The sequence below is a fragment of the Podarcis cretensis genome (genome assembly GCF_951804945.1).
Source record: "Podarcis cretensis genome assembly, chromosome: 12".
In the NCBI taxonomy this organism is placed as follows: Eukaryota; Metazoa; Chordata; class Lepidosauria; order Squamata; family Lacertidae; genus Podarcis; species Podarcis cretensis.
Window position 1 is genome coordinate 3,458,716 of NC_137181.1, and position 14,335 is coordinate 3,473,050.

Here is a 14,335-nt window from a genome sequence, read left to right on the forward strand (position 1 = left end):
TGCTGCTCCAGAGAAGCGGACACGGAGCAATGGCTCCAAACCAAAAGAAAGAAGATTCCACCTAAACATTAGGAAGAACTTCCGGACAGTAAGAGCTGTTTGACAGTGGAATTTGCTGCCAAGGAGTGTGGTGGAGTCTCCTTCTTTGGAGGTCTTTAAGCAGAGGCTTGACAACCATATGTCAGGAGTGCTCTGATGGTGTTTCCTGCTTGGCAGGGGGTTGGACTCGATGGCCCTTGGGGTCTCTTCCAACTCTATGATTCTATGATTCTACTCACCTCGATCGTCTTAGGCCACAGTGGTGTGGCAGGGAAGTTGTGAATGTAAACCGCATTGGCCACTGTGTTCACATCAACGGCGGCCACAATTTTGGCAGGGATTCCGCTTGCTAGAATTCAAGCAGGGAACAGTCAGCAGAGTCAGTTTAAGAAGAACACCACTGGTGGTGTTGCTTTTTAATCATTTAGTTAACAATTATGTCCTCCATAAACTCAGTTGTGCTTATTGCTGTTGCTTAAATAAAACTGCTAGTCAACAGTAATAATAATAATAATAATAATAATAATAATAATAATAATAATTTTTATTTATACCCCGCCCTCCCTGGCCAGAGCCAGGCTCAGGGCGGCTAACACCAATAAAATCACAGTAAAAACGGAAAGGGGGGGGGAGGAAATAATAATTTATTTATACCCCACCCATCTGATTGGATTTCCCCAGCGACTCTGGGAAGCTTCCAGCAAAATATCAAAATATAATAATTCATCAAAAGTTAAAAGCTTCCCTAAACAGGCCTGCCTTCAGATGTCTTCTAAAAGTCAGGTAGTTGTTTATTTCCTTGACATCTGAAGCGAGGGTGTTCCACAGGGTGGGTGCCAACACTGAGAAGGCCCTCTGCCTGGTTCCCTGTAACCTCACTTCTCACAGGGAGGGAACCGGCAGAAGGCCCTCGGAGCTGGACCTCAATGTCCGGGCTGAATGATGGGGGTGGAGACGCTCCTTCAGGTATACTGGACCGAGGCCATTTAGGGCTTTCAAGGTCAGCACCAACACTTTGAACTGTGCTCGGAAACGTACTGGGAGCCAATGCAGGTCTTTCAGGACCGGTGTTATGTGGTCTCGGCGGCCGCTCCCAGTCACCAGTCTAGCTGCCGCATTCTGGATTAATTGCAGTTTCCGGGTCACCTTCAAAGGCAGCCCCATATAGAGCGCATTGCAGTAGTCCAAGCGAGAGATAACCAGAGCATGCACCACTCTGGCCAGACAGTCCGCAGTCAGGTAGGGTCTCAGCCTGCGTACCAGATGGAGCTGGTAAACAACCGCCCTGGACACAGAATTGACCTGCGCCTCCATGGACAGCTGTGAAGTGGTCACACTGGGAAATAGTAAAGTCCTGGCTTTTTAAATCTGCAGCCATTGAAAACTTCAAGTAAACTTTATTTCCATGCTATTCCATGCTACATGTAAAAGTACAGGAGCCCTAAGACACCACAAACAATAACTGCTGGAGTTTTAAATTCCCAGCACCCAGCCCTACTCCCTTGAAACCAAACATGTTTATGTGGGAGGTTATTCCAGTTAAATTACGGTAATCAACTCAAAACAATCAATAAGGTCTCTCTTCAACCCAGGTGTGTGCTGTGTCCCTGTATTTTGGGGCGCCTCTAGTTGTTCAGATGATTAAGGGTTCTACTCCAGATAGCCATGTAATTGCAAACCAATGTGTTTAAATTGTTAAAAGCAACAGTTAGTATTTGCAGTTCTTCTTTTTCCAGCCAAAGAGTCATCTTGTATTGTAGTCTCTTTTTTTAATGCTTTATTTTTATGTACAAATCATAGGCGCAAAATCAAAAAGATACAGAGCTTTCAAAAGATACATGAATTTCATCACATCATAATTTCAGTGGTAACTTCCCGTCCCCCCCAACTGAGGGTCCCAATTACTATTATTACAGTGGTACCTCGGGTTAAGTACTTAATTCATCCCGGAGGTCCGTTCTTAACCTGAAACTGTTCTTAACCTGAAGCACCACTTTAGCTAATGGGGCCTCCCGCTGCCACTGCGCCGCCAGAGCACAATTTCTGTTCTCATCCTGAAGCAAAGTTCTTAACCTGAAGCACTATTTCTGGATTAGTGGAGTCTGTAACCTGAAGCGTATGTAACCCGAGGTACCACTGTATTTTCTCGTACTGTTCGTTATCGCTCTTGAGTTTATCTCCTCCTTCTAGCTTTGTAACATTGCCTACTTTTGTACAGCACTCCACACCCCCCCCAGCCAAAGAGTCATCTTGTATTGTAGTCGATAGATACAAACACGTCATGTGAATCCGATATAGTTTTCCCACTGAAGTCAGCCTCTCTAGTAAGTACAGTGGTACCTTGGGTTGAGAACTTAATTCGTTCCGGAGGTCCGTTCTTAACCTGAAACTCTTCTTAACCTGAAGCACCACTTTAGCTAATGGGGCCTCCCGCTGCCGCCGCACGATTTCTGTTCTCATCCTGAAGCAAAGTTCTTAACCTGAAGCACTATTTATGGGTTAGCGGAGTCTGTAACCTGAAGCGTATGCAACCCAAGGTACCACTGTACTGGTAGTTTAATTGGCTAAGATTCTTCTTGTCTATTAATACAGCATCATTTCCCGTCTCATGGAGAGCTGTAGCACCACAATCTCCAGATCTGATGCTGTTTTGAACAATTCCCCACCACTCCACCCCGATACCTGAGAACACCTGCACAACAGAACAAAAACTTGAAGTCTGTCACCATCTGCTCTTAAAAAGCTGATGCACGCCACACTCCGGGGTCAGCAAGCTTTTTCAGCCGTGGGCCGGTCCACCGTCCCTCAGACCGTGTGGTGGGCCGGACTATACTTTGAAGAAAGAAAAATGTGAACGAATTTCTATGCCCCACAAATAACCCAGAGATGCATTTGAAATCAAAGCACACATTCTACTCATGTGAAAACACCAGGCAGGCCCCACAAATAACCCAGAGATGCATTTTAAATAAAAGCACATGTAAAAAACACGCTGATTCCTGGACTGTCCGCGGGCTGGATTGAGATGGAGATTGGGCCGCATCCGGCCCCCGGGCCTTAGTTTGCCTACCCCTGGATTATGGGATGCAATTCTCTGCTGCAGGTACCACACATCCCATCTCCAGCTGTGAATGTGCAAAGAAGTGCCCTCCGTTGGCTCGGAACCTGTAATGGGCCAATAATAAATAAATAAAGTCTGGATCAGGCAGCTTTGTGATCTGGGTGGCTCTTTAGCTTGTGGAACTTGACGCTGTCCAGTTTCTCAAAGCGCTTTCCGCAGTGCTCGCAAGTGAAGTTGTACTGAGCCTCCGAGGTGTGTTTCTTCATGTGCCAGTTGAGAGACGCTCGCTGCCGGCACTGGTAACCGCAGATCTCGCACTGGAGAGGCGTCTCCCCTGTGTGCGTCCGGCGGTGGACTTCCAGGTGGTTCTTGCGCTTGAAGGATTTCCCGCAGGTCTCGCAGGTGAATTCGCGGACTCCGGAGTGGATGATCATGTGTCTCCGGAGATGGTTGGAAAGGTAGAACTTCTTGCCGCAACCTGGGTGGGGACACACCTTCGTCTTCCCCTTCCGGTGGACGAGGTTAACGTGGTTCTGGAAACTGCTAAGTGCTACATACACCTGGGTGCACCCTTCGTAGGGGCAATGGAACATCTCCAGCATGCCGTCGGCGTCCATCACACGGCCCCTTTTGCTCCTCCGCCTCTTCTCGGGCTCCTTTGGAATCTCGTAGATGATGGAGGACATGTTGATGCCCTCGGTCTCCTCCTCTGCTTCCAGCCCCACACTCTCAGGGTCTGGCTCTGGCTCACAGGGCGTCCTTATTTCCGCCGGGGGCTGCGGCTCCTCCTTTTTGAGCTCCAAAAGCTCCTCGTTTTCTCGTTTGGTTTCGATGTATTCCACACTCTCCATGCTACTGGGCTGTCTGTTCCCAGGCTCCGTCTGAGCGTAGGCTGCCGCCACGCCCTCAATCATGGCGCAGGGCAGCTCCTCTGCGCCCGTGCTGGTGACGTTCAGCTGGATGCCCTCGGCCGTGAGGGCATCATAGCCAGGCCCAGCGATGATGATCACCTGTGAGCCCTGCGCCACACCTTGAACGGGACAGCTGGCCACCACCTCGCTAAGTGTCTCTGGTGTCACGTTGTCAAAGAGAGTCCCGTGGCCCGAACTCATCTGCACTGGCACCGGAACGCACACCACAGTTTCCATCGTCTGTGGGCCGCCGAGGGGTGGGCACACGCCAGGCCCCTGCTCTGACGCCAGATTCCCAATATGATGCTCAAACGGAATATGGATGCCGTCCCGAGTGATGAGCCCACTGGCGCTCTCGCCCTCCTTATTTTTTGTCGGCTGCTGCTGCGTCCGGCCCTCTGACCGCTCTTCGGCCTCCGAACTGGAGCTCTCGTCAGAATTCCCGCAGCTTCCGGCATGGCCGCCCTCGTTCTCGGAGTCGCTGAGCGGCTTGAGAGGCGAGTGCAAGTCCTGGAAATAGCGGTGTCCCGCTTCGCACTGCCACACGGCCGTCGTGTACATCTCAAAGGTGGGGTCCAGCTCGGAGAGGTGGGGCTCGTAGGGACAGCGGTTTTTGTGGTCTTCGTACCAGATGACGACGTTCTTCAGGCAGTTCACGTTCCGACGCCTTCGCTTCTTCCTTTGCGGCTCGTACGGCAGCTGCTCCCAGAGTTTCCCTCGGCGCCCGGCCCGCTGCTCCCGTTCCAGGCCCAGCAAGTACGCGGCCAGCTTGGCGTCGCTCCAGCCGCTGCGCTGCCTCAGGTTCGACCAGGGGCCGTGGGACTCGCCCAGGTAGACGCGCCGCATGTCGTATTTCTTCCGGGACTCGAGGCGGCGCTGGGCTCGGTCGGACTCTGTGAGCCGTGGCCTACCCCGGGCCTTGCGGCCACCCCGGACTTTCCGGCTCCCCTGTGCCGGGTCTCCATCTCTGGCAGCGGCTTCCTCCTCTTCCTCTTCCTCTTCCTCCTCGGGTTCCCCGCCGTCCTCATCGCCCGTGGCCGGGCCATGCTCAGAGTCACTCATCCCTGGCCGGTAGCTAAGGAGGCCGTTGTTGTCCTAGTGCAATTGCACTTCTGTAGAGAGAATGGGAAACTTGACTTGAGCAGATGGTTGCAATTTCTTGGGATGGATGAGAATTAAAATTAACTTGCTAGAAAACAAGCTACTTCTTTTCTAAACCTCCACAGCATCAAATTTCATGTAAAAATTTTTATTAAGGTTTATAGAGAAAAATAGAAAACATATCTTCTCCCCTTTTCTTTAACCATACCAAAAATTTAGACAATAGAAGTGCAAAAAGGGGGTGGAGAAAGAAATGAAGGAAAACAACTGAAAAGGGAATTGATATAAAAATTGGACAAAGCAGTGGTCAGGACACACCCCTGTCTTACTCCATTACAGGTGGGTATTAATAAAATAATAATAATAATAATAATAATTTATTATTTATACCCCACCCATCTGGCTTTGCTTCCCCAGCCACTCTGGGCGGTTTCGAACAAAATATTAAAATACCGTAATACATCAAAAAGCTTCCCTAAACAGGGCTGCCTTCAGATGTCTTCTAAAAGTCAGTTGTTGTTTTCTTTGACATCTGGTGGGAGGGCGTTCCACAGGGAGGGCACCACTACCAAGAAGGCCCTCTGCCTGGTTCCCTGTAACTTGGCTTCTCGCAGGGAGGGAACCACCAGAAGGCCCTCAGCGCTGGACCTCAGCGTCCGGGTAGAACAATGAGGGTGGAGACTTGTTAACCAACCAGCATGACTGCATCTGACTTTCAAATGTGTGTTTTCATAGAGTGTGAGCAGAGTCTTATCAAGGTTAGTAGCCTCAAACTCTCCCTATAACCTGCTTCTGGGAATTGAATCGAACGCTGATTTAAAGTCAATAAATGCAGCATGCAGGCCTTCTTAAATTGCTGACTTTTCAGCAATAAATTGAAGCATTGGTCCCCGGTCAACTGTGGATCGCCCCACTCTGAAACTGGCTTGCTCATCTTTGAGGATGTTTTCTTGCTCTGTCCAGTCTAATAGTTTCTCCTGCAGGTGCAAGGCATTTAGTGTGCTGGGTTACACTCAGGAGACTGATTGGTCTATAGTTTGCTGGGTCTGGTATTTCACTTTTTTGTGAATTGGGATTATACCCCAGTCCTAAGGTATATGTCATATGTGGTCAGTACATGTGAATAAAGATGCAAGTATAGGAACCCACCAACCTAATGTTTGCTTTCAGCAATTCAGGGAGTATGTTGTCACACCTGCAAGCTCTGTCTGGTTTTAATTTAGAGATGTCAGATTTCTTAGGAGGAGACTGGGAGCCACACTGGGAAATTTTGGTGTTAGTCGTAGATGGTGCTTGATAAGTTAGTCCTGACACAGAGATGGTGCTAAAATATGCTACCCAGGAGTTTGGAGAGATAAAGTACAGTGGTACCTCGGGTTACATACGCTTCAGGTTACAGACTCTGCTAACCCAGAAACAGTACCTCAGGTTAAGAACTTTGCTTCAGGATGAGAACAGAAATCGTGCTCCCGCGGCGCAGCGGGAGCAGGAGGCCCCATTAGCTAAAGTGGTACCTCAGGTTAAGAACAGTTTCAGGTTAAGAACGGAAACCTCCGGAACGAATTAAGTTCTAAGCTGAGGTACCACTGTATTCCATACCTCTGGTTGTAAACAGGATCCGTTCCGGAGCCCCGTTCACAACATGAGCAGAACACAACCCACGTCTGCGCGAGCAGCGAAACCCGGAGTTAACCCTTTCCGGTACTTTTGGGTCACCATGGGACGCAACCTGAAAAGATTTAACCTGAAGCAAATGTAACAAGAGCTATGACTGTACTTGCTGTCATTTTTGTCCACACACTCAAACACATGCCAGAAGGTGGCAGAGTCTTTCCATGTGTTTCTCGGTCACACATGCCAGGTCAAGTCCTCCATCCACAATCAAGTCATGAATGACAGCTGCCTTGTGAATCATTGACCTGGCATTGCACAGCAGCACCTTCAGGTCATGTGGGTCTGCCTTGTTGATTCCGATATACAGTGGTGCCTCGCAAGACGAAATTAATCCGTTCCGTGAGGCTCTTCGTCTAGCGGTTTTTTCGTCTTGCGAAGCAAGCCCATTGACAGCTTAGCGGATTAGCGCTATTAGCGGTTTAGCGGTTTTAGCGGATCAGCTGATAAGCGGCTTAGGGTTTAGGAAAAGGCGGGGGAAAGGGAAAAAACCCCGCAGGAACTCGCAAGACATTTTCGTCTTGCAAAGCAAGCCCATAGGGAAATTCGTTTTGCGAAGCACCTCCAAAACGGAAAACCCTTTCGTCTAGCGGGTTTTCCGTCTTGCGAGACGTTCGTCTTGCGGGGCACCACTGTACTTGCTGTCATTTTTGGCCACACACTCAAACACATGCCAGAAGGTGGCAGAGTCTTTCCATGTGTTTCTCGGTCACACATGCCAGGTCAACTCCTCCATCCACAATCAAGTCATGGATGACAGCTGCCTTGTGAATCATTGACCTGGCATTGCACAGCAGCACCTTCAGGTCATGTGGGTCTGCCTTGTTGATTCCGATATACAGTGGTGCCTCGCAAGACGAAATTAATCCGTTCCGCGAGTCTCTTCGTCTAGCGGTTTTTTCGTCTTGCGAAGCAAGCCCATTGACAGCTTAGCGGATTAGCGCTATTAGCGGTTTAGCGGCTCTTAGCAGATCAGCCGATAAGCGGCTTGGTGGCTTAGGAAAAGGCGGGGGAAAGGGAAAAAACCCCGCAGGAACTCGCAAGACATTTTCGTCTTGCGAAGCAAGCCCATAGGGAAATTCGTTTTGCGAAGCACCTCCAAAACGGAAAACCCTTTCGTCTAGCGGGTTTTCCGCCTTGCGAGACGTTCGTCTTGCGGGGCACCACTGTACTTGCTGTCATTTTTGGCCACACACTCAAACACATGCCAGAAGGTGGCAGAGTCTTTCCATGTGTTTCTCGGTCACACATGCCAGGTCAACTCCTCCATCCACAATCAAGTCATGGATGACAGCTGCCTTGTGAATCATTGACCTGGCATTGCACAGCAGCACCTTCAGGTCATGTGGGTCTCCCTTGTTGATTCCGGTATCCCTCTAGTCAAGACCCAGAGGCAGGGATAGTCTTCAAACAATGACTAAACCTGCCTCCTCAGTAATGATGTGGTCTGGTCTTAGCGTAACTCCTCCTCCTACCCGTGATCACTGAGATCGGGTGTCCCAGTGCATCCCCCCCCTGTGGAACTTGCCCCAGCCATTTTGTTGGCTGGGGCCCACACCAGGCAGCCTGGACCCTCTCCCCTTAAGAACAGAACACAAACCATACAACAAACCAATGAAACAGTAGAACCTAATAATAATAATAATTTACAATTATACTAAAATTAAACTAATCCCCAGCCCCAACAGAGCCAAAACAAAACAAAAAAACCGAATTTTAAATGCCACAGATTAATAATAATAAATAATAATTTATTATTTCTACCCCACCTATCTGGCTGGGTTTCCCCAGCCACTCTGGGCGGCTTTCAACAGAACATTAAAGCACAATAAAACATCAAAAACTTCCCTAAACAGGGCTGCCTTCAGATGTCTTCTAAAAGTCAGGTAGTTTATTTCTTTGACATCCGGTGGGAGGGCGTTCCACAGGGCAGGTGCCACCACTGAGAAGGCCCTCTGTCTGGTTCCCTGTAACCTCACTTCTCGCAATGAGGGAACCGCCAGAAGGCCCTCAGCACTGAACCTCAGTGTCCGGTCAGAACGATGGGGGTGGAGACGCTCCTTCAGGTCTACTGGACCGAGGCCATTTAGGGCTTTCAAGGTCAGCACCAACACTTCGTATTGTACTTGGAAATGTACTGGGAGCCAGTGTCGGTCTTTCAGGACCAGTGTTATATGGTCTCGGTGGCCGCTCCCAGTCACCAGTCTAGCTGACACATTCTGGATTAATTGCAGTTTCTGAGTCACCTTCAAAGGTAGCCCCACATAGAGCGCATTGCAGTAGTCCAAGCGGGAGATAACCAGAGCATGCACCACTCTGGCGAGACAGTCTGCGGGCAGGTAGGGTCTCATCCTGCATACCAGATGGAGCTGGTTGACAGCTGCCCTGGACACAAAATAGACCTGCGCCTCCATGGACAGCTGTGAGTCCAGAATGACTCCCAGGCTGCGCACCTGGTCCTTCAGGGGCACAGTTACCCCATTCAGGACCAGGGAGTCCCCCACACCTGCCCGCCCCCTGTCCCCCAAAAACAATACTTCTGTCTTGTCAGGATTCATCCTCAATCCGTTAGCCGCCATCCATCCTCCAACCGCCTCCAGGGGAATTAGTGGGGATGGGATTGGGGGCAGTTAACCTACTTCTTCCCTGCTTTAAGCGTGGTCTGTGTGAACCTGTTTAGCATTGTGGGTTTTTTCCTCGGTTAGTTTGGGAGGAATGGGAATGACGTGGCAGGGTATTTTCAACTGTGTCTCTCTCCAGGTGTACCCATTATTTTGACTCGTCTTCTAGGATATACGGAGTTATGTGGCACTCCCAGGCAGCCTTGCCCCTTGCCTCTTAAGAACAGAATGCAAACTATACAATAAACCAATAAAACAGCAGCAATGTTTAAAAAACAACAACCCCAAACCTACATTTATACTAAAATCAGGGACGCGGGTGGCGCTGTGGGTTAAACTACAGAGCCTAGGACTTGCCAATCAGAAGGTTGGCGGTTTGAATCCCCGCAACAGGGTGAGCTCCCGTTGCTCGGTCCCTGCTCCTGCCAACTTAGCAGTTCGAAAGCACGTCGAAGTGCAAGTAGATAAATAGGTACCGCTCCAGCAGGAAGGTAAACGGCATTTCCGTGCGCTGCTCTGGTTCGCCAGAAGCGGCTTAGTCATGCTGGCCACATGACCCGGAAGCTGGACGCCGGCTCCCTCGGCCAGTAAAGTGAGATGAGCGCCGCAACCCCAGAGTCGGTCACGACTGGACCTAATGGTCAGGGGTCCCTTTACCTTTATATTCAAATTAAACTAATCCCCAGCCCACCTAAACAATTATCCCACCCAACATAGCAAAAAACAAACAAACAAAAAACCCAACATTTGAAACGCCACAGATTAAAAACTATTTTAAAACATTTAAAAGCATTTTTGATTGCTGCTGCCTCTCTGTAGCCTTGTAGCTCCTGTTCAGGGTAAGCATGGCCAAACCCCCTAAGCTGGGTGAAAAGGGCCTTGCATCAGGGAAGCAGTTCTTCCTTCTAACACTTGGGCAGTTGTCCGATTTTGGCCTCTGTACATTTGGTATTGTTTGAGATTTTTTTTCCATGGCGATATATTCATGGTCAAATCAGTGCTCGGATTGTTTAATGTGTAGTTTGAGCTCCCGTTGCTCGGTCCGCAACCCCAGGGACGCGGTTGGCGCTGTGGGTTAAACTACAGAGCCTAGGACTTGCCAATCAGAAGGTTGGCGGTTTGAATCCCCGCAACAGGGTGAGCTCCCGTTGCTCGGTCTCTGCTCCTGCCCACCTAGCAGTTTGAAAGCACGTCGAAGTGCAAGTAGATAAATAGGTACCGCTCCAGCAGGAAGGTAAACGGCGTTTCCGTGCGCTGCTCTGGTTCGCCAGAAGCGGCTTAGTCATGCTGGCCACATGAACCGGAAGCTGTATGCCGGCTCCCTCGGCCAATAAAGCGAGATGAGCGCCGCAACCCCAGAGTTGGCCACGACTGGACCTAATGGTCAGGGGTCCCTTTACCCTTTACCTTTGGATTTCAAAAGGTGTTCCAAGAGCACGACTGACACATCTAGACTCTTAAACCCAACAGATTACAGACACAAAAGTGCTATAAATACGCTAGGGATTTGAGAGCAGCTGTAGCATATGGAAACCAGCCATACATGCCTTGATGGACTGGCTCTCCAACCCACAGTAGAAAGTTTCCTGTGTTTGAAGAATGACTCTAGTAAGTGCCAAGATAAATTTCCAAACTTATCTCGTCAGGTGCACAAAATCTACTTAACCTACAACAAAATGCTAGCTTCCTGGGGCCAGGCAGAGGAGCATCGATTCGGCTCCATCCTTTCTCCACTCGCTCGCCTGTGTTGCAAATCTTTGCCATTTCCGGCGACAAGGCTTAAACAAGAAGCTAATACAAAACTCTTTTAGCAACGTCCAGAAAACAAATTGAGGGGAAATTCCCCATGTATGAAGAGCGGGCGGGTGTGCGTGTGAGGACCCCTTTCCTGCATATTTTCTGCGTCTTGGACCTCCTGTTAACAGCACAAGTGCAAGGGGAGTGGGGAAATAATAATAATAATAATAATAATAATAATAATAATAATAATAATAATTTATTTATACCCTGCCCTTCCTGGTTCAAAAACCGGGCTCAGGGCAGCTAACAACAAATTTAAAACCCTTAATTATAAAAGCAGCATAAAATACAGTATAAAAACATGAGTAACAATAAAATTCAAAAAAAATTGGAAGCCTTGTGGTAGGGATAAAACAAGTGTTCCGGCAACACAAGCAAACTCTGGAGTTTGCAACTGAAGCTGGAAGCTGGACAGAGAGAGAAGGAAAGCCGAACCGCAGCAATATTCTGAAGGCCCCTGAAAACTGTCTCCAAAAGCCCTGACTGGGAGAGGAGAAAATCTTGTTTTTCCTATTCCTGATCTGAGCATCTTTCTCCTCCCCAGCCCGGAAGCCCAGCCTTGCAAAGGATGCTCTGGAGGCAGGGATACTGCTGCATCTTGCATGCATGAACCCAAAGGGAGGGCAAGGTCCAAGATACCTTTCAGCGCCTGGTGCATTCCTCCAATGCCACTATAGAGCTCCAGCACATGCAGGGACTCCATTTCTCCTCTTCCCCAGCAGAAAATGCAACCACAGCTGGTGCAGCTGGCTCGTCTTTGCCCGCAGCTGCAAGCAGCAAGCACCTTCCGTTCCGCAGCTCTTTGGTTCCCCCTTTCCTGCCCAGCAACCGTTTCCATCCCCCCCCCAGCCAAAAATCTAGGTAGTCTCCCTCCCCTCCCTTTTCCCACGCCTCTAGGGTAACTCCAGGAAAAGGTCGCCCTGCAGACTTCAGCCTCTGCCCGCCCTGATTTGCATCTGCCAAAAAATAAATATTGCAATTTTATTTTATTTTTATTTTGGAGTGTGCAATTCCCCCCCCCTCTTCAGGGTGTTGTGAGAATTGCAGTCCTACCTACATGCACATGAGGGGTGCATGTAAATAAATGCTCCCCGTTTGACCGCATCTCCAAGCCAAGCACTGCCGGGGTGGGGGAGGAAAAAGACCCCTTTTCTTTGAGCTGATGGGGTCAAGAAAATCCTTTAAGGCTCAACAGTGCCCCCTACTGTGTTCCCTAGGCGATCTGGCTGAAGCGTCTAGTTCTGCAAGCTGGGTAGATTGTTATTCAGGGGTCAGCAAACTTGTTCTTTTCTCCCCCCAATACTTTTTATTAAATTTTCAAAAACAAAGTCAAATAAGAACTTAAATCAAGTTTCCAAAAACAAAGTCAAATAAGAACTTAAATCAAGTTTCCAAAAACAAAGTCAAATAAAACATAAACTCTTGCATCCAGCATCTTAGTGTTTTCTTGCTTACACTGCGCTTTGTTGCGATCGGACATCCCTCCTTCCCTGCTTTGGTTTTCATAAATTAACACCCACTCTTACAGATTCTTCTTTACCTTCCACCCACACCACAAGATTTAAGTCATTCCTGCTACAGTTTTTAAACTTCTACAGTTATTCCGTATATATACAACAAATGTGCTACACTCCTCTTCAAACTTTGTTACTTTTGATATCTACTCTTATTAGTCATTTTCGCCAACTCAGCATATTCAAACATCTTCAATTGCCACTCCACTAGCGTTGGGATCTCCTGGGATTTCCATTTCTGGGCCGCGAGAATCCTAGCGGCAGTCGTAGCATACATGAATAACTTACAATCCTCTTTTCTTACTTCCTCTCCTATTATCCCTAGCAAGAAAGCCTCTGGTTTCTTTGGGAAACGTACGGTATATTTAAACAGTTTTTTCATTTCATTATAAATCAAATCCCAAAAGTTTTTCATTTTTTCGCATGTCCACCACATGTGGAAGAGTTCACCGTCTTTTAATTTACATTTAATTTACATTTACAGGGTTGTAAAGACTGCAGAGAGAATTATTGGGTGCACTCTTCCCACTTTAGATCAAATCTATGCTGCCAGGTGCCATAAGAAAGCGGCAGAGATAGCACATGATAGTACGCACCCCGGAAATGATCTCTTTCAGCTTCTGCCTTCTGGAGGAAGGTAAAGGGTTATAAAGGCCAGGACTCACCGCCTGAAAAACAGTTTCTATGCTAATGCAATTCTGGTTCTAAACGCAGCATAAGGGGTCTCTGTAGTACAGTGTATTTTAAAATGGGGTTTTAAAGTTTTTTAGGGATTTTTGAATGTTTTATATAGTTTTATGTAGTTTTCATGTAGTTTTCATGTAGTTTTGTGGTAGTTTTATGTAGTTTTTATGTAGTTTTATGTAGTTTTTCAGTTTCATTGTTCCGCAAGGGACAATGACAATAAAGATATCGTATCGTATTTCCAGCAGTTTGCTGACTGTTCCTCAGACCTTGTGGGGGGCCGGACTATATTTTGAAAAAAATACATGAACGAATTCCTATGCCCCACAAATAACCCAGAGATGCATTTTAAATAAAAGGACACATTCTACTCATGCAAAAACATGCTGAGTCCAGGACTGTCTGCAGGCCGGATTGAGAAGGCGATTGGGCTGGATCCGGCCCCCGGGCCTTAGGTTGCTTACCTATGATCTTATTCCTCTGTCACTCACTGCAGGGTGCATTCATAAATGGGCAAAAAGGCCGGTTTAGAAAGGGAAACGTCCCAACTTTCCCCCCCACTATAATAACCCGGGAAGAATGGCAGATGAAGGTGATGGACTATATGGAATTGGCAGAAATGACTGGCAGAATCCGAGACCAAGGAGAAGAGTTGGTGGAAGAAATTTAAAGTTTATCTACAGAAACAGTGTGAAATTAAGGAATGTTAGAAGGATGTTGGAATGAAGTAATGTGGTTTTAGCAGAAATGATATAAAGGATTGAGTAAAAATGGATTGTTAATTGGTGAAAGAACAGAATGTAAAATTATAGTATATTAAGATAAATCATCAGGATAGAAATAAAGATGGAAAGGATTTGCTGAAATAGCTAATTGAATTTGAATACAAAAAAGGGAGGTGTGAGGAGGTCAAGGAAATAAGCAAAGGAAAGA

General features: G+C 47.9%; 1 protein-coding gene across 8 annotated transcripts in view; it reads right to left on the reverse strand.

Moving 5' to 3' along the window:
- Positions 1–11,979, reverse strand: part of ZNF653 (zinc finger protein 653) — a 126,813-nt gene extending 114,834 nt beyond the window's left edge. For 4 of the 8 annotated variants that reach the window (XR_013831815.1, XR_013831816.1, XR_013831817.1 and 1 more), the window contains exons 1-2: positions 11,844–11,979; positions 2,556–5,123 (exon numbers count right to left, since the gene is read on the reverse strand). Coding sequence is in view for 1 of the 8 variants with exons in the window: in XM_079946808.1 (XP_079802934.1) it covers positions 3,241–5,073 (1,833 nt within the window). In the remaining 7 variants the exon portion in view is untranslated. Of the gene's footprint in view, positions 1–1,799; positions 5,124–11,843 lie in introns of those variants that run through there. The other 4 variants (XR_013831820.1, XR_013831814.1, XR_013831818.1 and 1 more) reach the window with 4 other exon arrangements.
- Positions 11,980–14,335: the final 2,356 nt, after the last annotated feature.